At 50.3% G+C, this 25,564-nt stretch overlaps 1 protein-coding gene and 1 non-coding gene across 3 annotated transcripts; one reads left to right on the top strand and one right to left on the bottom strand.

Moving 5' to 3' along the window:
• Window positions 1–3,222: 3,222 nt before the first annotated feature.
• Window positions 3,223–20,610, bottom strand: SDCBP2 (syndecan binding protein 2). 2 transcript variants are annotated; one of them, XM_036245085.1, is made up of 9 exons: window positions 20,564–20,610; window positions 12,777–12,849; window positions 12,082–12,151; window positions 11,227–11,327; window positions 6,998–7,156; window positions 6,202–6,377; window positions 5,952–6,123; window positions 3,884–3,975; window positions 3,223–3,653 (listed from the first exon to the last, which is right to left on the bottom strand). In XM_036245085.1, exons 2-9 carry the CDS (start codon window positions 12,828–12,830, stop codon window positions 3,599–3,601), a joined length of 879 nt encoding a protein of 292 aa, XP_036100978.1. In that variant the 5' UTR covers window positions 12,831–12,849; window positions 20,564–20,610; the 3' UTR covers window positions 3,223–3,598. The 2 variants fall into 2 exon arrangements, with proteins under 2 accessions (XP_036100978.1, XP_036100979.1); XM_036245086.1 differs by lacking the exon at window positions 20,564–20,610 and adding an exon at window positions 16,119–16,174.
• A 2,535-nt stretch (window positions 20,611–23,145) lies between these two features.
• Window positions 23,146–23,266, top strand: LOC118619468. Its single transcript, XR_004957242.1, has one exon. It is a non-coding gene; the product is annotated as a small nucleolar RNA SNORA32 (small nucleolar RNA).
• Window positions 23,267–25,564: the final 2,298 nt, after the last annotated feature.

Raw genomic sequence — 25,564 nt, forward strand, 5'->3', positions numbered from 1 at the left:
CTTCCCTATGGTCCACTTTCCTCCTGCGCTTTTGGGCATGTTGGGTAATTCTTCCTGTGAGCTCAGCCGACAGGCTCCGCGCCGGGCGGGAGAGGAAGCGGGCGGGCAGCCCAGGGGCTCCTGCGCCTGCGGAGACGAGGCCCTGTGGTCTGGGAGGCCAGCTGGCCTCGGCGGTCCCCAGCTGGTGTGAGAAGCCAGAGGCCACGATGGCCCCAGGGGCTCACCCCGACTTTCTCTGGGGCCTCAGGCCCAGCTTCTGCTTTGCACAGTGTTCACTTCGGGGCTTGGTTCTCACGCATCCTCGGATCTCCTGCAAGGGGGCTGCTTCCTTTCTAGGGTGAGGGTTCCTGAATCTTAGACTTATCTGCCTCAGGGGGAATTACAGCAGGACAAAGGCTCTAAGGTGGGACACTGAAGCCATGATGTCCAGGCCAAAGCAGGTGCCCTGGGATGTTTCCTGGGTTGGGGTGGGGTGGGGCCAGTGGGAGCCCTGTGGCCTCCCTGCCCCCAACCCCGAGGCCAGTAGGCCTGGAAAGGTTCACTGTCCTCCCCCCTTCCCTGGGACCTCATCTGGGCCTCCCCCCATGAAAAGCTGCTGACATTTTATTACCATTATTATTTGACGAAGTAAACCTGATCCTTTGTCCCTGCGGGGCTTATACCCATCTGGTCGTCCTACCCACTCTTCAGAGTCAGGCCCACATTTGGGAGGGTCGATGGGACTCTGTGTCCTACTCACCTCTGTGGCCTAGGGGCCACTCTGGTTCTCTGCCAAGGTTGCTTGCCCACCCTGCTGCTCCAGCAGTTGTTGCCTGACTCATGGGCTCTGCCCTCCCTTTCTGTGCCCTCCACTAGAGGGGTGGCACCTGCATGCACTGGAGTGGGCGCCGCCCAGCCATCGGGGCAGCAGCCCCTCTGCCACGCGCTTCGTGCCTCCAAAGCTCCCCGCCTCGGCCGGGGTCTCAGACCAGCCATCCTTTGTGGAGCACCCCCACCCCAGCCGAACCAAACCTGAGCTCTGGGGCCTGGCCGGGCGGCCCCAAGGACGGGTCGTGGCAGGAGGGGCAGTGGACACACCCATCCAAAGCTGAGCCGGGACTGACCACGGGCCCAGCCTCCCGCGCCACGTATTCGCGGAGCTGCAGTGTCTCCTTAGGAATAGTCAAAGCTTCGCTGAGAAAATTAATAAATGACTCTGACAACATGAAATCTATTTCTCACCGCCGGGACTTAGTGGAGCTGTGCAGCCCCTCTGCTCCTGTCCGCATCTCGCTGTCTGTGGCCTTCCTATTGTGTCTTGTGTTTTGGTGGACGTGGTCAGGGCTGGGGCCACCGTCCATCCTGTTTCTACTGGAGAAAGCTCTGGTGAAGGGCTGGCTGGGGCTCGGACCCAGGGCCTCTAGATGAAGTCAGTGGGTCCAGCTGCTACCCTCTGTGCCTGCTCTGCCCTGAGACCTGGCCCTTGCTTGCAGCACTGAGGGTCCTCTCTGGGGAGGGACTTCGCGGGCTTTTCTTCACGTTAGCAGGGGCGATGGCTTACCAGCCAGCCGGGGACAGGCCCTGGGACCGTCTTGCTCAGTGGCCTGCAGGGCTCCTGCGTGTGTGCGTGTATGTGCTCAGTGTTCGCGTCTATGCAAAAGGTGCTGCGCTATCTGTGCGGCTGCAGGCGGTGGAGGAGCAGCGGCCTGCCCCCGACTGTGCAGGGCAGAGTGCGGGGCGGGGGGCAAGGCCAGGCCGGGGCTGTTGAGTGCTCATTCTCCAAATGCCTGCGTAACACCTCCTCCGGTGGGGCTGTAACCTCTCCCTCCTGCCCTCGGCTTCTGGAGCAGAAACCTTTGGGGCCTCCCCTTTCCCCAGCCTCTGCCAGGGCTGATTAGACCCTAAGGGACAGTGTTTCCAGGAGCCACTTTCTGGAACAGTGGTCCTTGGAGCCCAGCGGCCAGTCGGCTTCTTAGTTGGAGGGTCCAGGCCAGAGCGGCCCCGTGGCCTCTCTGAGTCCAGGCATCAGCCGGGCCAGGACTCTGCACACAGACCGAGCCTCAAGTGGAGTTCACTGGACATCTCCCAAGGGGATGACTTAGCTTTTCACTGGACACCCTTCCCAGTCCCCATGTGCACAGGCGTCTGACAGCGCCTTGGGGAGGGGTGGGCAGATGACAAGGTTCTGGGGCCAAAGGTCTACTGAGGGGCTTTTGCCCAGTGACCTCACGATCCCCTCTCTGACCTAGGGGCACAGGGCAACCGAGTCACAGTGCACTCTTATATCCGGCCATCCCCTTGACAGAATCCAGGGGATCCGGGAAGGGGGGAGGTGGGATGGGACATTCACTTTTGTCTCCTTTGTCCTTTTGTTCAGACAGAGTTGTACCTGCAGCAAACAACTCTAAATTAAAGCATGAAAACACACAAGACCCTCGGCCTCTTTTCTTTATATTGTCTTTTTTTCTGAGGAGGTGGGGCAATGAGGGGCTCGAGCCATCCCTACCTGCGTGGGAGGCAGAGCATGTACCCTGGAAGAAGCTGGGTGGCTGAGCTTTCTCAGGTCAAGAGAGTGAGACAGCCCTGGCCAATTTGGCTCAGCGGTTAGAGCGTCGGCCTGCGGTCCGGAGAGACCCGGGTTCGGTTCCCGCTAAGGGCACGTACTTCGGTTGCAATTTGTCCCCGGCCCTGGTTGGTCATGCGGGTGGCAGCCACTCGATGTGTCCCTTCACATCAATGTTTTTCTCTCTCTCTCTCTCTCTCTGTTCCTCTCTCTCCCTCCCACTCTATCTGTACAAAAAATGGAAAAATATCCTTGGGTGAGGATAAAAAAAAAAAAGAGAGAGAGTGAGACAGCTGTACGCTGGTGCAGCCCTGGGGCTGCTGAGCAGCGGCCCGGGCCCCTCCTGCGCCTCCCGCCCCTCCCACGCCGCGGGAGGCGAGTGTCAGCCCCCAGCATGGCAGGGCTCCTCTCCAGCACCCTGGGTAGCTCTCACGCCCGGGCAGCCCAGGCAGAGGCCCTCGGAGGCCAGTGCCCCTCCCCGAGTCCCGCCTGGCAGGCAGCACGCGAGGTGGCAGAGCCAGACCACTGCTCTCGGAGGCAGTGGGCAGGAAAGGCCTTGGTCTCACTGTCACGAAGGAAACCAGCCCTGGCGTGTCCTGGGACTGAAATCTGGAACTTTCAATTACTTCTGAGGAAGGAGTTTTATTTAAAATCAAAGCTTTATTCAAAAGACAGTGAGGACTTATAGCTCTGTACAGTTTGGGACAAAGAGCAAGTAAAGGGGAAAGAATTCTCACAAAGAATGTATTTCTGTCCTCTCAATATGTGGAACTGTGTTTCCGGTAGAGGCAAAACCTTGGAAGGGACCTGGCTGCATTTACATCGGCGTAGGGAACCGCTGTCTTTGGGCCCTGGCCCTGCCCTGGTCCAGTCGAGAGTCAGGCTCCAAGAGGCCTGTGTTGTAAAGACGGACGATGTGATCTGCTATCAGCCCCCCTCAAGCACACCCCCCATCAAGACATCCCCAGTCCCTGGCAGCAGGCCTTTGAAACTTGTCATCCGTGAAGACTCTCCTCTCCTGCAGGAGGGTGGGAGGGCCGAGCTGCCTCCCTGACCTCAGACATCTGGGATGGAGTGGTCCATGGTGTGGTGGAGCAGGGTCGGGGACAACCTAGATACAGCAACAATGACAGTGGCCCCAACCGGCAGTGCCTCCCCCTCACCCCCACCACCCAGCCTGAGCACCCCACGTGGGCCTTCACTTTCATTTCTGAGACTTTCACATCCCCAGGAGCCACCGGCCACCGTGAAGGGGGGGGGGGGGCAGGGGGCTGCGCACTGCGGGAGCCTGGAGGAAGCCGGGGCCGTGGAGGAGTGGGGAGGTGGGGGAGGCAGCCTTACTTTTTGACCATGTGCTCGTAGATCACGGTGGGGATGATGGTCAGGGTGACGACGTCCCCGGCCATAGCCAGAATCTCTGTGACCTTTTTGTCCTAGAGAGGAGGCAGGTGAGAGGTCACCCAGGGGGCCAGGTGCAACTCTGCAGGCAATTCTGTGGAGGGGTCAATGTGGCCCCTGCTGGAGGACACCACTGACACCTGACTTCAGCGGTGGGGCTGCCCCTCAGGTGAGTCCCAGGCAGACCAGAGGAAGCCTTGCTTGAGCGAGAATGTGGGCCTTCCATGAGGATCCCCTTGGAAGAGGAGCGTGCCCCTCCCCACCCTCACCTCGAAGGCCAGTCACACGGGCCTGATACAACAGGGCCTTACAAACTTACTACCCTCCTTCCCTCCCCCACAGAGGCCCCGGAATCTCAGCAAGACACAGCTTCTACCCCCTCTCCCTGGCCCAGTCACACTCGGGCTCTGGCCCCAAAGCAGGGAGAGAGTAGCCATGCAGTGGGAGACAGGTGCGCCACCACCCGCGGCCACTGGCCAGCCAGCCGGAGCTCAGCCCACAGGGGACCGCTTCCTCTTACATCCTCTCAGTAAAGAGAAAGGCCTGCAGGAGCCATTGACATCCTGGGGAGCACAAGAAACAAAAGTTTCTCTGCAAATTGTGCCACAGTCCGCAGGCTAAAGCGATGGTAACAGAAGAGCCGCTGGCCCTTCCTCGAGACTAGGAAACTTGACTTGTGTCTCTGACTTGGTTTGTGTTTTCTTAGCTGTGCCGGGGTAACTGGGAGAAGACGTGCTGGATAGGACTGGTGAAGGCCACAGAGTGGAAGTAGACACACTCTGCAAAGATCATCTCAAGAAGTATAGCTCTCTGGGGCCATCCAGAAAAGGGACAAGCCCAGTCCTAAGAGCCTCACACATTGCAGTTCGGCAGGATAACAGCTAAGTCCGTAGAGAAGCCTTGAGCCATCAGAAAGGAGGGGTCAGCAGCACCTGTAGAACGACAGCCTCTCAGCAGGTAGGGTCGATGAGCCGGGATACTTTCAAACGATGAATTCACTAATACTTCAAAGAGCCAGCTACTCAGAATTGGTACTGATGTACTCAGCTTTCTAGGTGCAGTGGGTTCCCTTTGGATTGTCGTCCCTTTGGATTGTGATCCCCGCGGGGAGAGATGCAGCAGGAGGGATCTTGGACAGACATTATGAAGAACTTCCTGATCACAATGAATTACCAGAACCAGCCTCCAGGGAGGGTGGGGGAGACTGTCAGGCACAGAAAGGCAGACATGTGACAGGAATGGCTTGGGGATAGCCCTTGTGAGGGGTGGAGAACTGGCCTAAAAGGCTGCGCCAGCTGTGGAATGGATGCCACCGCCCAGGCCCCATCTGCCGGGGGAACCCTGCCACCGGAGCCTAAAGCCCTGGCTGCAGGAGAGGAAGGGACCCTCATCTAAATTACATCTGGGATGAGAACCACGTTTAGTCCAGGGGACAGAAAGTCAGGATAAAATTACTTTCACTTGTTCAGGGACCAAGAGCCACATGACTCGTCATCCTCCGTGGCCCATCCCCTGAAGGCAACCCCCTTCAGTCCATGTCCACAGCACTGGCTCTAGACCACCTGCTCCTCCTTACTTTTTAAAGATAAAAGACGTCACACACACCCTAAAAGAATAAATAGAGGTCAGAAATGGATTTCTGAAAAGCAATTTTCTAGAATATTCCTATTATATAATCCAGGATGCAAACAGAAGCACCACACAGAAGAGGGAGGTATTCAGGCAGCCAATAGCTACCTGGGCACCTGTGGCCTTTCACATGTCATCATACCCTCTCTCTGTCACACCTTTGACCTCCACGTGTTAGTATCAATAGCTAACATTTATTGAGCACTTACTATGTGCCCAAAGTTCTATGTCCTTGTTGTCATTGGCTCCTCGCAGCAATTTTAGGATGAAGAAGCTGAAGCTCATATGCAGGCAGCAGCCTGCCCACAGACATGGACCCTCCCGCCACCCAGCAGTCTCCCTGCTCCTGAAGACCTGGGACAGAGCCGGGCCGCTGGCTTACCTTCAGCCCGATGACATTCTGCCCATTCACTTCACAGACGTAGTGGTTGGTGAGGAGCCCATTGCGGGCCGCAGAACTCCCTTTGACGACAGAGACCACCTTCCCTTTCTTGATGATGAAGCCAATGTGGCTGGTGCTGTCCTTGTGCATGGTGACAGTCCGCTGGAACGGCCTGCAGGGAAGGGACAGTGAGCTGGGCCTGGGACGTGGCTGGAGGCGAACAGAGAGGCTCCTGCACCTGGCTACTCACCTGTCCCGAACAATCATGACGATCTTCTCAGCTGATGCCTTCTTCACTGCCCGGTGGGCTTTGTCTGTGCTCCACCCGGCACAGTCACGCCCATCAATCTGCAGGATCTGGTCCCCAAAGCGCAGCCCCACAAGGGATGCAGGGGTGTTGACCTGAACCAACTGCACGAAGAGCCCCTGGGAAAGGCAGGGCCCGTCAGCTCTCACCTGGAGCCCAGGTCTCTCCTCCGAGCTGTTGTTTTCCTCCTGCTCCTCTGGGGGCCTACAGGTACTGAGACTGCAGCTCCGCCAGCAGGTGCACTGGTTACCCCATTTTCCTGGGAAGGAAACCTCTAGGCCACACAGCTAGAGAGCAGCTGAGGGAGAATTTCAACCCTGGCTGGAGGCTGCACCCCCAACTGGACTGCACCACCCCTTACAATGGCATCAAGGTCCTACAGATCCCTGTGAACTGGGGGGCATGGGGAAGGGAGGCTCTGAGCGACAGGAGCCCCTGAGAGGCAGCCGGCGGGTTCCTGCTGTAATCCAGTGCCAGGCCTTGGGCATCTGGGGAGGGGGTGGAGAGGAAGGGCCTGGGCTTGGGGGTTAGGTGGGCCTTGCTCCCAGCACACTCTGCACCTTCTTCACTGTAGATGACCCACCCCCACCCGTACTGCCCTCTCTTGGCTGGGCTGTGCAGTCAAAGCCCCGAAGATGACAGGAGCTCTGCGACTGGATCGAGAGATCAGGAGATCTCGTGGCTCTGGCTGCTTATGGGGACGAGCTCCGCCCTCCCACAGCCCCAGCCCGGGCCCCACCTTGTTGATAGCCCGAAGCCGCAGCCCTGTCTTGCCACGCTCGTCCTTGCATAGGTGGATCTCACGCACCCCCGGCTTGATCTCCGCACGCAGCATACCCAGGCTGTTCCCAGACACCGGCGCCACCACCTGGCCGGGCAAGGGGCCCGAGACCACAGTCTGCAGATACCAGGGGAGGAGAGGGTCAGCTGGCCCCTAGGGCTTTGAAAGGATGGGGAAAGGAGGATGACATGGGCTCTAGGGCCCCTCCCCCTGGCAGATCACACACTTCTCGACTGGAGCCCAGAGGCGACATGATTCCATGAAGCCATTAGGGGGCATTAAAGTCCATGGCCTTGAAAAATGGCCAGGAAAATGGGCAAAGAGGAGGGCTATAGAGAAAAGAGGCCCTCATTTCCCAAGGCTAATTGATATCAAGAAAAGACCCCTTTAAAATTTACTTAAAAATAAAAGTAATATTTCACAGCAATAGTGAACAATGGGAAAGGTGGGCTTGATTTGATTTTTGTCTCAAAAAAATTAAGCTAGAAGTATAAAAATGAATGTTTTCCCCTTAAGATCCAGAACAAGTCAACATGTCCAAGCTCACCCCTACTATTAAATATAGTACTGAAAGAACTAGCCCCAGCAACAAGGCAAGAAAAGGAAATAAATGACATACAGCTCAGAAAAGAAGTAAAATAGTTCCTATTTGCAGATGACATTATGGCCTACTAGAAAATTCCAAGGTATCTATGAATAATCTCCTAGAACTAATAAATGAGTTCAGCAAGGTCATAGAATACAAGATCAACAGACAAAAATTAAGTGTACTTCAATATACTACCAATGAACCTGTGTAAACTGAAATTAAAATTTCAGTACCACTTATAATCACTCAAAAAAAAAGCTTTTAAGTTGTAAATCTAACAAAACATGTATTGGAATTGCATGCTGAAAATTACAAACACTGATAAAAGATATCAAAGAAGATCTAAATAAATGGGGAAATATTCTGTATTCATGAATTGGAAGAACATAGTAAACTGTCAAATGTCCCCAATTGATAACACAGATTTAATGCAATTTCTATCAAGATCACTCTAAGATGTTTTCTAGATTTAGGCAAGGTTAATCTGAACTTTAAACAAAAAGACAAAGGAACTAGAATAGCTAAAATTATTCTGACAAAAGGAATAAAATGAGAAGATGCATTCAACCAAATTTCAAGACTTATTATATAGTTAACAGTAATCAAGACACTGGGTATTGGTGGAAGGATGGACACATATGGAACAGAATATAGAATCCAGAATCGCCCTCATACAAGTAGGGCCAGTTGTGTTTTCAGAGATGTAAGGGTAGTTCAGTGGAGAAAGAATAGTCTTTTCCACAAATGGTGCAGGAGTGATTGAACATCCATGGGGAAAAATATGAACTTTGACCTACACCTCATACCTTATACAAAAATTAACTCAAATTCAGTCACAAATTTAAATGTAAAACACAAAACTATAATGGTCTTAGAAGGAAAAAGTCTTCAGGACCTAGGGCTTAGTGAAAGTTTCTTATGACAGCAAAGCATGACCCACAAAAGAAAAAATCAATAAATTGAACCCCATCAAAATGGAAAACTTTTGCTCTGCAAGAGACCCTTTTAATATGATGAAAAGAGAAGCTACAAGCTAGAAGGAAATATTTACAAGGCACATATCTAGAATAAAGAACTCTCAGAACTTGACTTTAAAAAGCAAACAATCCATGTAGAAATTGAGCAAAAAATATGAAGAAAAATTTTACTGAAAAGAATATAAAGATAGTAAATAAGATCATGAAAAGATGTTCAACATCACTAGCCATTAGGGAAATGCAAATTAAGACCTTGATGAGACATCACTACAAACCCATCATAATAGCTAAAATTAGCAGGATGAGGAGGGGGAGGGGATCTAAGGGAGAAAAAGGAGAAACATCTGTAACAAAAATAAATTAATTAAAATTGGAGGAAAAAAAATAATGGCTAAAATTAAAAACAGTGGTAAAACCAAATGCTGGCGAGGATGTGAAGAAACCCAGAGCTCTCTTGTGTTGCTGATGAAAATAAAATGGTCGAGCTACTATAGAAATAGTTTAGTTGTTCCTTTAAAAATGTAAACATTCACCCTGGCCGGTTGCTCAGTGGTTAGAGCATCGGCCCACAGACCAAAGAGTCGCAGGTTGGATTCCAGTCAAGGGCACGTGCCTCGGCTGCAGTTCAATCCCTAGCCCAGGTTGGGGTTGTGTGGGAGGTAACCAATCAATGTCTCTCTCTCACATCAATGTTTCTCTCTCTCTTTCTCCCTTCCTCCTTCCTTCCCACTCTATCTGGGAAAAAAAAAAAATCAATGAGAAAATATCCTTGGGTGAGGATTAAAAAAAATTTAAACATTCATTTATCATACAACCTATCAACTGCACTCTTGGGCATTTACCCCAGAGAGATTAAAACTTATGTTCATACAAAACAAAACTATATACAAACATCATAATAGCTTAATTTGTAATAGCCAGAAACTGGAAACAACTAAAATGTCCTTCAACAGGTTAAACAAACTGTGGTATATCCATACCAAGAAATACTGCTCAGCAATAAAAAAGGGTGAACTACTGATATACATGACAACCTGGAAGGATCTCCAGGGCATTATGATGAGTGAAAAAGCCAATCTGAAAATGTCACTCATAGGATTCCACTTATACGACATTCTGAAATGACAATGTTATAGGGACAGAAAACAGAGGAGCAGTTGCCTGGGGTTAGGAATAGTGAGGGGGGAGGGTGGGCATGATTATGAAGGGACAGCCCATGGAAGACCTCTGTGGCAATGAAATATCCTGATTGTGTTGGAGGTTACATGAATCTGTGCAGGTGATAAAATGATGTAGAACTCTAGATAAATACTGTACCAAGGAAAATGCCTGTGTTGACATTATACTATCATTATGTAAAATGTAGCCATTGGGAAAACTGGGTGAAGGACACAATCTTCAGTGCCCTTCTTTGTCCTTTGCAACTTCCTGTGACTCTATAATTATTTAAAAATAAAAAGTTAAAAATAAATAAAAACAAACCCTTTAAATATAAAATGCAGCCTGGCTGGTGTGGCTCAGTGGTTGAGCATCGACCCATGTACCAAGAGGTCGCCAGTTCGATTCCCGGTCAGGGCACATGCCCAGGTTTGTGGGCCTGATCTCCAGTGGGGGGCATGCAGGAGGCAGCCAATTGATGTTCTTTCTCATCGATGTTTCTATCTCTCTCTCTCCCCATCTCTAATCAATAAAGAAAAATAAATAAATAAATAAATAAATAAAAAATGCATTCAGCTATCATATTTTTATCAAAAATTCGGTTAAATGCATTTATGTCCTAATTATTGGAATAAAGAGGGATTAAATCAACGGATTAAAATTGAACTATATAAATGTGACCTTTGCTTTATGTTTGTACTTCACAGCATGGCTATCAAGGGGGTCATTTTAGAGAAACACCCCAGGGTGTCACTAGTTTTTCTCAGGGTCCCACATGTCCTCCTCCTTGAAGATTTTCTCCTGTGAGATCCTGATTTGCCAGAGGCTTTGTGTGTGGCTGTGGCATTTCTCATGACCACTTCCACCACCTTCGTGAAATCCTCCATGCTCAGCAAGAGTCCCAGGGGCACTCTGCCATCAATTTTCAGGGGCTCAGGGTGAGACTGGCAGACAAGGACACTGACACACGGCCGCTGGGGTGCTGGAGCTAACTGGGAGGGGCCTGAGGGGGGCCGAGTCTATAAGTGAACACATTTCAAGAGTGAATGTTTCTGTGTCAGGATTTCCTTTGCTCCTTGAGCCACGGAGATCAGGAACCAAGCGACAGTATTTGATTTGGGGACAAGAGCTGGGTGACAAGCCCCTCCCACATCACCTCTGCCCATCCGCGAAGCTGCTCTCAAGTCAGAGGCAGCCCTCCATGAGAAGCTCCCAGGCACAGGCTGGGTTTAATGTCCTCCCTTCTTGTTCAGCTGCCTGAAGCCAGGGGTCAAAGGCCAGGCAGTGGCCCTCCAAGCCCACGGCCAGCAGGACACCATGAAATCGCACAGCACTTATAATGAAGGCTCAGAATGAAAAGCGCCATCAAGAAACAGAGCCGCAGGGATGTTCCAATGGCAAGACCAAGAAGGAGGGAGGGTTGGAAGATCTGTGCCCACAACAGGCAAGAGACAGATACCTACACTGGCACCGTCTGGAATCTGAGGCAGGTTCTGTTGGACTTCTTGGCTGCAGAGGGAAAGACCCATATAATTTTCCAATTCTGCCAGGTTTGGGTACAAAACTGATGGGGAGGGAAGAGGAGGAAGAAAGGTGTTACTCAAGGGCAGAGCTTAGCCACACCTGCCTGGCTCCAATGCAGTCACTCGTTTTCAAGAAACAGGGCCTGGGAATGCTGTCAATTCCCAAGAGTGCAGTTTATCCCTGAGAACGATGTGTATCCCTGCAACTCGGGCACTGTGGGAGAGGAAGCAGCGCCATTCGATGGGGATGTAGTCCTCTCCTCAGAAGGTCTGAGGGGCAGGGGTCTGACTTCCTCCAGGAGCAGCCTGGGACACTGAACCCTCATGTACCACTTTGGTGTTTAGCTCAACTGACTTGACTTGGCACCGGCCAGACATCCAACACAAAGAACAGGGCTGGCGTTGGGGCCACGCAACCCTGCTCTTAAGCAATCCACAGAGGCAGGCCTCTGACCCAAGGGCCACTCGGGGGGCAGTGTGCCCAGTGAGAAGGGAAAAAGTTGGGCCCGAGTTCACGTTTGCCACCACATAATCTGAATCAAGACTGTAATGAACAACTCTAGGGGCCAACACAACATCTTGGTCCCCTCTTGCAGCACCATAGAAGAAGGCCCCTAATCAGGGAAGTGGGTGCCCTCACTAAGCCACAGTTTTCTCCGTGTCCCCCTCAAAGGGTTCTGGTGGAGGTGAAACATGTCTAGAGCGCACAGCACAGGAGCAGACAAGAGACCAACACTAGGAGATGGCCAGAAGAGGTCCCTCTCTGTCAGGGGCACCCCCACCCCGCTCACTCACCTGATGGCTGGGGGATAGCTGTCTCCTGCATGGGCAGGGCGGGCATCTTGGGTGTGTCTCTGGCCTGGGCCTGGGGAGAGATGAGGGGTGCTGGTCAGCTGTGTCTGGGACTCCCTGGGACCCTTGGAACCTGGGAGTCAGGGCATTATGTATGCTGGTGGGCCTGAGGGTGGGGACGTCCATGAACCTTCAAGGTAGTGTGTAAATGTGGTCTCTGGAGATGTCCATGTTTCTGGGGAAGTTCATGGTCATTCTCCACAAGCCACCAAATGTCATGACCCATTTCCTCCCTGAGGTGGCTAGAATATTGAGGCTCAACTCTCAAACAAATTCTCAGTCAAAAAGTCCCCAAATCTCAAAACCCACTGGAACCACAGGTGGGATGAAAGGAAGAAGGGGCTTGGGACTGAGCAGGCCAAAAGCCTGCCCTACAGTGTAGTGTGGACCCGGACCTGTGTGGAGGAAGCGCTGGGACAAGGCAGGCATGAGAGAGGCCTGCCTTTTCTGTTTCTGCTGTAACTCCACTGCCTCGGCCTCTGGGCACCTGCCCCGCCCAGCAGGCCCTTCAGTGGTGGCCTGCATGCCTGGGGCCCCGACCACCCACCAATGTCCAAGATGAGCCTCCTTTAGTTACCCTGGGGTAATCCTGAAGGCTCCATCTGGGGGCCCAGGCTAACACGGGCCTGGAGGCTTACCTGAATGACTTGGTCCACTTTCAGGTCCTCCAGGGACGGGTACAGGGTGGACATGGCTGTTCCTTGAAACACCCTGCAGGGTAAGGAGGAGTAAGGGGTGATAGGGGCACAGTCCACATGAGCCCGTTAGCACTCTCGAGATGAGAAATGTATCAGGAAGGCATAATTATCTCCCAGTTTGGAAATGGGGGAGCTGGGGTTTGTACCCAAGTCTTTTTGGTTCTCAAACTCATGGTCTCCATCCACCCTAGCAGAATTCCATTATACTACACTCAGTTGATTCTGGGCTTTAGAACCCAAGCCCAGGGAACCACCCAGGACATGCTGGCCAGGAAAAGCGGGACTAGGGGCCACATCCTTCCCTGCTGTTTCAAAGATCAGACATGCTTATAAAACCTAAATTCAATCCAGCAGGTTCATAGTGAGTACCTGCTGCCCACCGGCCTGTCTTAGGGGTTTGCAAAAACATTGTCCCACAGCTACACAGGATTCTGTCCAGTGTCTAGTGGGTGGGGACTTAGTATTACAACAGAAAGGCAGCAGGTCCTTTAGAATTCCTTCCCCACTCCCACACCACTTTCACCTCTGGGCATTTGAGTTCTTACTGCATCACACCCATTTCCAGCCTTGATCTTGTCCACAGTGAAGTAAGAGCAACGGAATTTCTTAAAAACAGGCATACAAACTGTAGCAAAACTTAAAAACTCAACAGAGCATTGCTCCTAAGGGAGGAGGGAACAGGGGTTTGGAGGAGCACCATAACATTTACCAAATACCTTCTAACTGTCCCAGAGGAGAATCAGTAAGACCTTGGAGCAAGGTACCCAAAGAAATTTAAAGGAATTACCAGTGATGCTTTATTTCCTTCCTAGATTATATGTGAGGAAGGAGCTACTTCCAGATCCTTGGAAAAATGAAGTTTTGTTCATGTCTCTAGGCCTTTGCATGTGTTATTCCCTCTCTCTGGAATAGTTCTCCATCCCTTCCTCTTCCTGCCTGGCTAACTCCTAATCATTTTCAAGTCCCAGACCAGAGTACTCTTCTTTCCGGAAGCCTTCCTTGATTTGTGCTGTCTTCCCCCACCCCTTCCCACCCCATGTCCTTATTCTTGCTGACTATTCACATTTCCTGTAATTGCCTCTATACTTGTCCATCTACCTTGTTCGACTGGGAGTTCCAAAAGGGCAGGAACTAGGCCTTCTCATTTGCTATGGAACCCCTAACCCCTAGCATGGACACTAACTCAATAATATTGCCAGAAGCAATAAATTCTGCCTGGGCTCTCACTTTTCTCCTTTGAGGCAAAGCTCTAAAGACACCCACCTTCCTAGGAAGGAAAAAAGGCCCAGAGGTCCCAAAGGTGTTTTGTTCACCTCTCAGTCTTGTTATTTGTTTTTATTTGAATTAGTGCCAACATTTTAAAATATGGAAATATAAAATTCTTCACTTCTAACTGTATTGAAAACCATAAAAATATTTGGCAACGCAAGAGCAGGTATGCACAGCAGCACTCAGCCAGAGCTGAGCTGCAGCCTAGCTCCTAGATGGGGCTGCCTGTGCTTTCCTATTTCCCCAAGTACCCGTCCAGCCCATTTACACTGCCTGCCTGGCTCCTGGAGGCAGTTGGTTCCAGATCCTTTCCCTAGCCTGGCCTTTGGGGAAGAAATGATTATCTCATGAGGTCAGGAATTGTCCTAGAGGGGATAGACTGACTCTGACCTCTTTTAGACCAGCTGGGGGGAGTCCTTTGACTGTGGCCTTCCCCACTGTACACATACTCTGGGAGATTTTTATCTTAGGACAGTCCTCAGCAGGTACTATCTGCCAAAAACATGCCCTGCCACCAGAATCATGTATGAATGGCAGATGTGAAAGTAAGAGGTTACCCCTGCCCTGGTTTTTCCAAGGCTGAAGCAACAGAGGCTGTATTTTTAGCAGCTGCCCTCTGGGACAGCAGAATCAGAACTCCACTGCCTAGAAATCACTCCCAGGCCAGGAACACAACCCTTTTTCCATTTCTGTGACCCTTTCACTGGACAACTGCTTTGGGTCCCAACTCAGTTTTGGGTTCTGGGCGGAATCAAGAAGCAAGCATTTCCCTGCCTTTTAGCAGTTCGTGATATAGTGGGAAATGACTCCCTGTCGGCAAATATGGCTCTGTGTCTCATCCAACCATCCACCTATTGGTTCACAGAATTTGAGTGTCAATTGTGTGCTGGGGACCCTGGACCTGTTTCAGTCATGCTGGTCCCTCTGACTGGCACACCACGCCTCTCTGCCTGGTGCCCTTTCAAGGCTCAGCTCAAATGCTACCTCTTTGTTTTTTTCAAGTCATGGGACCCTCTGCTAGTTGGCTGGGTCTTCTTTGGTTCCTAACCTAACTAGTACTGCCTCTGTTGTCTAGCTGTTTGTCATATTATATGATTACTATCTAGGTATTTTCTTATGCTGGACCCAACCTCAGAAGGGGGCTTTATCCTGTTCACCTCACAATGCCTCCCCACCAGAGTGCCCACCATGGGAATGCTGGCAAAACTTATCTGACTGAATAAATAAGTGGTTTTCCAAAGACCAGAGTGGAAATCTGTGTGGGCATTTGTGGGTGTCACAAGACTGAGGGGACACTGCTAGCCTTTAGGAAGTAGGGAGCAAAGATCTGGACCTCTTGTAATGCACAGAATAATTCACCACAATAAACTGTCCTCTGTCCTTTTGTAACCTGTTTTATATACAAATTCAATGAGTTTTCCCCGGTTTTAATATAAAATATATTACCCAGAAATGCATATACCAGGTTAATCGAAGGAAGTTATACTTTTTTTTCACCATTTTGGAAAACCACTGTCGACCCTTTTCACAAGTCAGTCACCAGAACACACCCATATATGTCTGTATTTATAGCTATCACAGTGATTCCACGTCTGTATACAAATACATTTAGCCTTCCACTTAAGATGTCAAATATAATCTGTTGGCGAAACTCAGCTGAATATCGTGTTTTATTAAATCCAAACTTAATCATTCTAAGTTAGGTACAAGCATGATCAGGTTGTAATCCAGGATGAGCTTTTACAGAGCGAAATGCGTCATCTCTTACTATAAATTACTTTCATTGCTCTCATTTCTCCTTTGTAGTAAGATAGGGCATCATAGTGACTTTTTACCCAGAGGAAATGGCCGCTGTGGACGAACCCGCCCCCTCCCTCTGCCTCAATTCCCGCTGTCAAATGGGAGGAGCCAAGCACAAACTCCGGCCCTGGGGCACCGGAGAAAGGCTATTCTCCACTCTCAGCATCAGTTTCCCAATCTGTCAGACCGGTCAACGAGCTCGGAAGGACTCACACTCCAACGCACCCTCCGTTCCGAGTCCGGCCGGAAGCGACACGCCGGTTGCTACGGGCGACGGCGACTGCGCAGAGGCCCTGTCTGGCCTCTAGGGCGCGCTGTGGGGTCTAGGGCGCATGCGTCTCGCCCACCCTAGCCAGCGCGCGGCTACGGGCCAGTCCCAGAATGCTCTGCGGTTGCGGGGTGAAAAATGGCTGCTTCCTGGCTGCGTGGGTTGTTGGCGTGGTTGGTTACTAGAATCCACATGGCTTCCCGCCTTCTTCAGGTGCCCGTAGCTGGCGCTGGCATCCACAAAAAGAACTCAGGTAAACCAGCAGAGTAAGGGACAGGAAGGCTCGGCCAGGTTCTGCGGCCTCTATTTACCCGGCTTTAGGCCGCGCGGGTCAAAGCTTTAAATGGGCTAGTGCCCCTTGGCCTCTGACCCCTGAGGGCCATTTATGGCCTCCAAAGAAAGAGGGTGCAGTTGGGCTGCTCACTGTTGACAAGATTCTGTACCAAGGCGGCTGTGGGAGAGGAGGCTGGCAAAGTCTACACGCCCGCGTTTTCCCCTGCCAGTTTCTCAAACTGAAAAGGATTCCGCCTCGCTCCCTGCGATTGCGAAGCGCCTTCAATCGACTATTTCCTGCCCGCTGTGACGTCACCGTCCCGCCCACTCGCATACCGGTTTCTTGCCTGGCCCTGACCCCTGACCTGGTGCTGAGCTGCAGGTGCCCCGCCCACTCCACACAGTCACCCTGCGATTCCAGCCAAGTGACAGTGATCTGAGCCCCTGCTTGTGCTTGGCCCAGCTGATCACTTCCCACCGCAAAAGTGTACCCACTGCCCTTTATAAAGGATTCAGGCGGTTGGGTCTATGGGGCACAGGACAAAAGGCTAGGTCAAAGAGAAAGGCAGGAGACACTAAGGAAGGAAGGAGACACTAAGAATACTGAAGTATGGAGGGTTCAGAAGGGTGGGAGTGGTGTATGCTATTCTAGGGATAGGGAGGCCCCAGCCTAAGAGTCCAGCAGCGTTCCAGATCTGACCCACCTCCTGAACTCGTTTATCCCCAGCTTTGCTGCCTCTCTACAGCAGCCCCACCAAGTCCAACCCAAGGTCAAAGCCAGAAGTCTGGGAGTTACACTCAGCACCTGCTCTTGAAGTCATCCATACCAGCTTTTGTCCTTATGATAAATCTCAAAATTCAACTTTGTGTTCAAATTTCCTAGTACAGCTCCAATCTCGCCTCACTCTTCTGCACTCATCTTGCATTTCATTCATTTCAGGCTGCTGATCCTAAAACTCACCCTGCTTGTTCATACCTTTGTACTTTTGTGGGTGTTGTTTCCTTTGTTTTGAATGCCATTCATACCTTCCTCCTCCCTCTTACTCATCTGGTGAACTCTAAGTTTTCCCCCAAATGCCCACATGCACAGACTTCTCTATACCACAGCATCTCATTTTTACCTATTCATCATTTTTAACTAAAGTTGATTTAGTACCTGCTGTGATCAAGGCCTTTGGCAATTCTGGGTGGGAATTCTACTGTTTTATATTTGTTTGCCTGTCTCCCTCTCTGGTCAAGAATGTTGCTCATTTACGAATCCCCAGGGCCTGGCACCCAGCAGGCATCTGCTTGCCATTTCTTAAAGAAGTGGAAAAGCAGACACAGAGGGAAGAGAAAGCCCAAAAAAGTCCTTTGAAGAAAAACCCTGGGCTCTGGCCAGTCTGGCTCAGCGGTTAGTGTCAGCCCATGAACCAAAGAGCTGTGGGTTTGATTTTGGTCAAGGGTGTGTACCTTGGTTGCGGTTCAGTCCCTGGCCTGGGTCAGGGTCATGCAGGAGGCAACCAGTCAATGTGTGCCTCTCACATCGATGTTTCTCCCTCTCTCTCTCTCCCCCTCCCACTTTATCTGAAGATAAATGGAAGAATATCCTCCCATGAGGATTTAAAACAAAAGAAGAGCCCTGGCCAGTTTTCTCAGTGGTTAGAGTGTCGGCCTAGGGACCAGAGTGTCCTGGGTTTGGTTCCTGCTAAGGGCACATACCACGGTTGCAGTTTGTCCCTGGCCCTGGTTGGGGTCATGTGGGTGGCAACCACTTGATGTGTCTCTCTCACATCGATGTTTCTCTCTCCCTCTCTCCCTCCCGCTCTATCTGAAGATAAATGCAGAAAAATGTCCTCGGGTGAGGATAAAAAATTAAAAGAAAAAAAGAGCCCGGCTGGTGTGGCTCAGTGGTTGAGCGTTAACCCATGCACCAAGAGGTAGCCGTTTGATTCCCGGTCAGGGCACATGCCCAGGTTGTGGGCCCGATCCCCAGTGGGGGGCATGGCATGCAGGAGGTGACCAATCTATGTTTCTATCACTCTTCCTCTCTCAAATCAAAAAAGAAAAAAAAAACCTGTGTCTAAAAAGGGAGAGAAATCTGCCTAATGAGGTAGATTGAAAGTCTGGCCTCTACACTCTGGCAATGGAAGAATTTGCTCAGTTCGGTGCTGATGGAGTCCTACAATTAATTAGCCCCTCTGAACGGAAAAGAACCTGCTTTCCCTCCCACTGCACTTTCCAGAATCCCCATCCCTGAGCTTCAGTATTTTTTATCTAAGCAATAACAACACCCACAACAAACCAGCAATCAGGTCCTCAGATTTCAGCAGGACTGAAAAGGGGTCGTCAGCCCCATCTTTGGACCTGGAGTGAGAACATCGCTCTGGAACACTTTGTTCCAGAGAGCTGAAATAGGGAACTCCCACTTGTTCTATGGACAACTCATCCATCTTTTAGAAGACAGTGTGCAGGAGGAAAGCGTGGGTTCGAGTGTCAGAGGAATAGCTCCTGGAAGGCCAAATTAGCCCAGGGACGTGGTGAGTTGGAAAGGAAGAGGCTGTTGCTAGGCCACCAGCACGAGCCCCCTCCTCCTCTCAGGGTGTACTGCCTGCTGCAGAGAAGCTGGGGACTTCAGAGAATGCATGTGCTTCCCAATCCAGGCCCAGGAGAGGCAAGGACCTTGGAGGCAGGCAGGACTGGGTTCAGATTGCTATCTTGTGAGAACAAGCATGGACAGGTCCCTTTTGAATGTCATTTCTTTGGTAATATGGACAACAATACTTGATAACAGAGTTATAGAGATTAAAAGATTCTTAAGAAATAAGCTATGAATGGAAAGCACTTAGCACAGTATCTAACACATAAAGGGCACAGAGTAATCATTGGCAGTTGTTCATCAGTACATTTACTGAGCACCTACATCCCAGTACTGTTCTAGGTCCCAGTAATAAGGCCATGAACAAAAGAGAAATCTGCCCTTGGGTGTTAACTTTCTAGCTGGGGATAAATAAGTGTGTATGCTGTGTTAGATGGTGGGAAGTGATGGGGAGAAAGGTAAAGCAGAGTGGCAGGGTAGAGAGTATCAAGAGGTCCAGAAGAGCCTCACCGCTGGGGGATGGGGGGGTGGGGGGATGGGTGTCTTGAGTAAGAGCCTAAGGGGTTGGGAAGAGCATTCAGGCTGAGGACAGAGCCACTGCAGCAGCCCTGAGGTGGAGTGCCTGTTTTGTTTAGAGAACGTCTGACCAGTGAGACTGAAGTTAGTGGTTCAGAGGAGTAGCAGCAGCAGGAGAGGAGGTGGAGGGAGTAGAGGGACCAGATTCTGGAGGGCTTTTGGGTCATGGCAAGGACTTGGCATTTACCTTAGTGAGAAGGGGCCCCTGGAGAATTTTGAGGAGCAGAGGGACATGATCCAAATTTCATTTTAATAGGTACCCTCTGGCTGAAGTTTAGAAAATAGACCTAAGGGGCAAGGATGGACACGGAGTCCAGGTGAAAGGTGATGGTGGTATAAGAATGATTAGTTTGGGCCACTGTGTGTAGAGCAGCCAATGCAGTGTGTGCCCAGTGCATCAACCTCGTTTTAAGCAGCATTTTCATTTCTTGGGCTGCGCTGTGTGGAGGACACGTACTGGCCTCTTATGGCCATTATCTCATTCAGGCCTGGCTTTGTGGGGATATTTTCTGTCTCCAAATGAGGAAACCAGTCAGAGAAGTCAAGCCACTGGCCCAGTATGTTCCTTGCCATGGTAGGGAGGTTACTGATAGAAACAGCTTCGGGCAGAGAAGTAAGTAACAGAAACAGGCCTGCACTCTCAGTTTCTTGTGGAAACTGGCTTCTTTTTGCCTGGCCTTCCAAGGGCCCACTTCAAGGAGCAAAGGATGGGTCCCCTCTCCTTGAACACCCTCATAGGCAGTTAAAAGGAAGCTGGGACCCTTGTCTGAATAAAGATCTCTCAGTCCTCAAATCTGGCCCAGGGCTGGGGTAAGAAGAGGAAACCCCAGTTCACACTTTGCTCCCAGAGTGAAGCACCTTTAAAGGAAACTGCTTAGGAAGTCCCAGAAGGTGAGAACAAATCTCTCAGTCCCAGTCTATACGGGAAACTAGGGCAAAGAGGCGCGTGGGGCCAGATCTTACCTGGAGTCCTGGAGCTGCTCACGTCCTTCTCCAGCCACGGCTGAGAGTCTGTTTCCCTCCCTGGAAGGTGGTGGCCCTTGTCTCAGCTGCCTTCCTGCTCCTGGAAGGGCGGTGCCCGCCTCCTGGTCAGCTGACTCACCTGGGGCAGGCCCAGGTCATTCTCTGTGGCAGGCTAAACAGGGGTGACCAGGCCCAGAGGAAGGCTTTGGCTTTAGTCTAGGTGTGGAGGTGGGGTTAGGGGCACACACAGCTGCCACTGTTGAGGGGTTTGAACCAAGACTTCTTGGCCTTGAAGAATCAGATTTGAATTGGACACCAGTCCTGCTGAATGCAAGGGTAGTTTTGATGGGTAGCCAGGGTCTTAAAAAATTGTGACCCAGCATTTCTTCTTCTAGGAATTTGTTACAAATAAATAAGTAGGCAGTGAGGTCCAGGGCCCATCACCATGTTGCTTATGATAGGGAAATCTGGAAATCCCAAATGCCCATCCTTGGAGTCTGGGTTGTTTCAGGAAGAAGCCATGAGGAAATAAATGTTCCTGAGCTACTGGCAAGATACTGAAAATCAATATTGTCATACTCTTCTTGTGATTTGTTTTCATTTTTTGAAAAGTAGATATGCATTGAAAACAGTCTGGGAGGACATATACTAAAATGCTGAAAATCTGGATGGTGGGTGTGGTTTGGTTTGTATTTTTATATATATTCTAAGGCGGTGGGGTTTGGTTTTGAAGTTAGTTTTTGCTTTGTATGCTTATGATTATTGCAAGGAGGAGGGAAATTAAATTTGTTTTAAAAGGAATTTAGATTGGTTGTCTCCAGGAAGGGGGAACTAAGGGGCTGTGTGCTGGGGTAGGAGGGGATTTTTTTATAGCACATTTTTTTATACCTTTTAAATTTTGAAACATTTGAATGTATTCTGTATCCCAAAAATAATCATATAAAATTAGAATAGGGGGATGGACTTTGTTTAGTTCCTGGTAGATTTACTTATACAGAGGTGCCTGTCACACTTGGTGCCTGGGAAGGGACTGGGGACCTGTGTTCGGGGCAGTCCCATATGAATGACGCAGGGCCACCCACACAGGGTGGGGTGAGTATCAGGGCTACTCACCAGGCCAGGCAGGTCCCAGTCACAGTCCTCATGACAAGCCTGGGTGGAGCTGCACTAGCCTTGGATGTCAGACCCTGATGGGGCCCAGCTGGTGATCGGCACCATGGAGGAGATAACTGCTCCCTCGGAGGAGCTTACAGCCACGGGTCCCACACAGGAGACATAATAGAAACAATAGCAAGAAAAGCAGTTGTTATCAACTGAGCACTGTGGATGACAAAGGGCCACATACTACAACCCTGACAGGCTCAGGGGAGGCCTGCATGGCAGCCTTACAAACTCACAAACCAAAAGTAGCCACATAGGCTGGTTTGAACATTAAAATTACTAACTAAAAGCAGGTCATGCCATTCATCCTAGGCTTGTCGCTTCCTTGACAAAGGTCAATCTTTACTTTAAGTGAGCCTGTCTATTGTATGTGCACCTAAGATAGCAAGCATATCTTGGCCGGTTTGGCTCCGTGGTTAGAGCGTTGGCCCGTGGACCAATGAGTCACGGGTTCGATTCCAGTCAAGGGCATGTACCTGGGTTGCGATTCATCCCTGGCCCTGGTTGGGGTCGTGCGGGAGGCGGCCACTCGATGTGTCCCTTTCATGTCAATGTTTCTCTTCCTTCCTCTCTCTCCCTTCCACTCTATCTGAACAAAAGTGGGGAAATGTCCTTGGGTGAGGATAAAAACAGAACAAAACAAGAAGATAGCAAGCATACCTTTGAAATGTCAGAGTGATCTTTTCCAGACCTGTCAAGGCATAACTGACTGCACCAGAGCAGATCATGGAACCCTCATTGTTACCTTGTGTCCCGGTTACCCTCGCTATGTGCTGCAAATGTTAATTAACTATCCTGTGCCCACCAATGTGAAAGAAGTATGTGTTTCTCTAGTTTGCCTTTTTATTCATGCTCAGAGATTTCCCCACTTTGCTTTCACCTGCCACCGTAACCTACCACGAATGGATTTCGTGTAACCCTCCTTACATCTCCTTTTACTCTAATGTATAAAATAAGCTGCCATTCTCCAAAGCGTTTTCTCAATCCATTGAGATTCTGCTTCCTGGAAATTGTCCTCAGTTTGGTTCAAATAAACTCATGAAGAGTCCTGCCTGCAGAGCAAAGACACTGCCCCAGGTATTTGAAAGGTGTCCTCTCAGTGGCTCCTTCCACTCCTGTAAGCAGGTGTGAGAGGCACAGGCCCTTTCCAAGTCCCGCAGCTGGAAAGTGGCTCCAAGGTCATGTTTCTCTTCTGTGAGACAAATGCCACTTGAAGCTGAGGTGTAGACACACCCAAGGGCTGCTCCACATGGTCCTGAAGCATGAAGTGAACCGTGGGTGATGGGCCCACCTTCGGCCAGGTCTTCAAGGCCAAAGAAAAGTAGGAAATAAGAGATCCTGACTAAACCAACTGACACCCCCACACACACCTCAGTTCATTTAGTCATGGTCTGAAAGGGCCTTTAAGAGAAGATGGAGGATGCTCGTTACCAGGGCTTTTAGAATACAGCTTCTCATTCGCTGTGGACGTGACTACAAAATGTTTTCCAACTAGGTTTTCTTTCTACTACATTGGAAGCATTCAGCTTATTGGGAACATTTTCTTAACCTTATTTTCATTGTCTAGATTAGCACTGTCCAATATAAATATAACACAAGCTATATGTGATTTCGTAGTAGCCATTGGTAAGCAGTGAGATTTTACGCAGCTGCCTTAGATCTCTAGAGTCTTGCTGATGTCCTCTGTCTAGCTAATCCTTCTAGGTTGCTAGTGACCAGATAGTTTGTGATCACATGATCATGTCTATTCCTGTTACATAGGACTGACTGAAATGACAACTGGATTGAGCAAAAAAAAGGGATTAAAGAGTCAAACTCTGGAGAAACTAAGGTAGTGCGTGGAAGGACTCAGAACGTGAAATTCTTTAAATAAAAATTTATTAACTTTAAATAATTGTGCCTATGTTACAAATAATAAAAACCTTTTACACTTTGTGTAAAAAGTCCAAAAAAAGAGAGATGGTGGAGGAAAACCAGCCCAGGAAGGTAAGGGACTTGCCTGTGGTCACACAGCACCTTGGCATAGATCCAGGCCTAGGACCCAGTCCCCTAACCCCAGTTACACGCAGGGGTCTTCTTTTCATTCCATGGTGTTCTAGCACCTCCCATCACTTATCCCTAGTCCAGCCACCAAGAAGTCTCTTTCACTGGGCATGACCTTGGTCAGAGTCTTCAGTGTCCCTGCTGAAGGATCAAAGGAGGGTGGATTAGGGTCAGGACTGAACTCCCAGACCTGAATTTGAAGCCACATGGTCCACCCTCCACCTTCATTTATTACCTTTTCAACCTTGTCCCCCCAACCAGGCTGGAATCCTCTCCACTCCCACCCCCACTTCAGACTTCCATCCCTTTGCCTGTGCTCCTGCTTCCGGAACGCCTTCCCTCTGCCCCACCCCACCTAGCCACTGAGCCCCTCTTCCAGGAAGCTTCCTTTCTCATCCCCTCATGGGGCCTGTCCCACCTCTGAGGGCTGGATCGGACTTTCTGGTTCATTCTTTGATAGTAATCATTTTGTGTTGTTCATGTGTCCTGTAGGCTGCCAACTAGATCCTCTGTCCCTTGAAGGCAGGGCCTAGTTATTAGACCTACAGAGCTATTTTCAAAATAAAAAGTGGAACCTGTGCCCTGACCAGGATATATTTCTGCTTTCACACACATTGGTATGAACACTCTTCAAAAGTCTAAAATGGGTGTCCAGTATGCAGCAGACACTCAGGAACTCCACACAGCACCCTTGGCAGACCTGAGTGAGTGATCAGCCGCTGAACCCAGAGGTGGCTCAGAATCCTCTTACGAGAATGTCGCAGGCAGCTACTGCCACCTGGATTTGGCCCCTGAGGTGAAACCTCTGTGCCACCTGGTGGGTGCTCCATGAGGGCAGGGGCCTGTCTGTGAGGGTCTTATCCCTAGGGCCTAGCACCCTGCCAGGCACACAGCGGGCTCACTGAATGAACAAATGCCCCTCGCAGAAAAGCCAATCACAGGAACACTTCATGGCTCACTTATTTAAAAGATGGGTTGGGCAGGGCTGCAGTGTCAAATCTGAGTCCCAGATCTGTGATGTTGCACAAGTTACTAAACCTCTCTAAGCTACAGTTTCCACATCGACATATGGGAATATTGGGACCTGCTTTACGGGCTTATCTTGAGGATTAAATGAGTTAGTCATATACAGTTCCTAGGGCACAGCTGGCACTCGGTAAATGTTAGCTTCTAACTTCCTCATGGAATCAGTCCAGCTATAAGCTACAAGTTACCTGGTTCAAGTGAAAATGCTCCAGAGCGAAGTACCGCTGTGCGGTCCTGCCTCTGCGTGGAATCTGGGTGGTTATGTCACCATGCTGTATCCTTACTGTGGAATGATAATGACAGGAAGAGGTCCGTTTGTTGGACTCCTTCTCCATGCTGGATGCTCTATTGGACCTGTGGCATGACCCAGTCTCCTCTATTCACAGCAGCCCCAGATTCAGAGAGTGGAGCCCCCTGTCCAAGGCCACACAGCCTGAGTGGAAAGGCCGGGCCTCGACTCCAAGAGTCACTGTGCCTCTGAGTCCCAGATGTCCCAGGTGGTAGCCAAAGGTCCTAGAGGTCAAGAGGCCCAGCAGGCTAGTGTCCTACAGTCCCTTACACTTGTACCCCACTTATCCCACCCAGTACCTCAGTCCCTTGCCTGGAAGCACAGGCACTGGCCAGAGACCCTGATCTATAACACCCTCATGATACCCAACATGACATCCGGAAGGGGCACAGTTTAGGCTCAAATCCCTACTGTTAGGCCATGTGATCTTGGGCAAATGACCTCCCTGGGCCTCAGTTTCCTTACCTGAGAAATGGAAATAA

Source organism: Molossus molossus, unplaced genomic scaffold (assembly GCF_014108415.1).
Source record: "Molossus molossus isolate mMolMol1 unplaced genomic scaffold, mMolMol1.p scaffold_m16_p_6, whole genome shotgun sequence".
In the NCBI taxonomy this organism is placed as follows: domain Eukaryota; kingdom Metazoa; phylum Chordata; class Mammalia; order Chiroptera; family Molossidae; genus Molossus; species Molossus molossus.

What these genes read in the sequence shown, in the direction of transcription:
- SDCBP2 (XM_036245085.1), bottom strand. Translation starts at nt 12,830, where the DNA reads ATGTCCACCCTGTACCCGTCCCTGGAGGACCTGAAAGTGGACCAAGTC. An exon ending in AGCTATCCCCCAGCCATCAG is followed by an intron (nt 11,328 to 12,081) that starts GTGAGTGAGCGG and finishes CCTCCCCATCAG; the next exon opens with TTTTGTACCCAAACCTGGCA. An exon ending in TACGAGCACATGGTCAAAAA is followed by an intron (nt 3,654 to 3,883) that starts GTAAGGCTGCCT and finishes TGCTGTATCTAG; the next exon opens with GTTGTCCCCGACCCTGCTCC.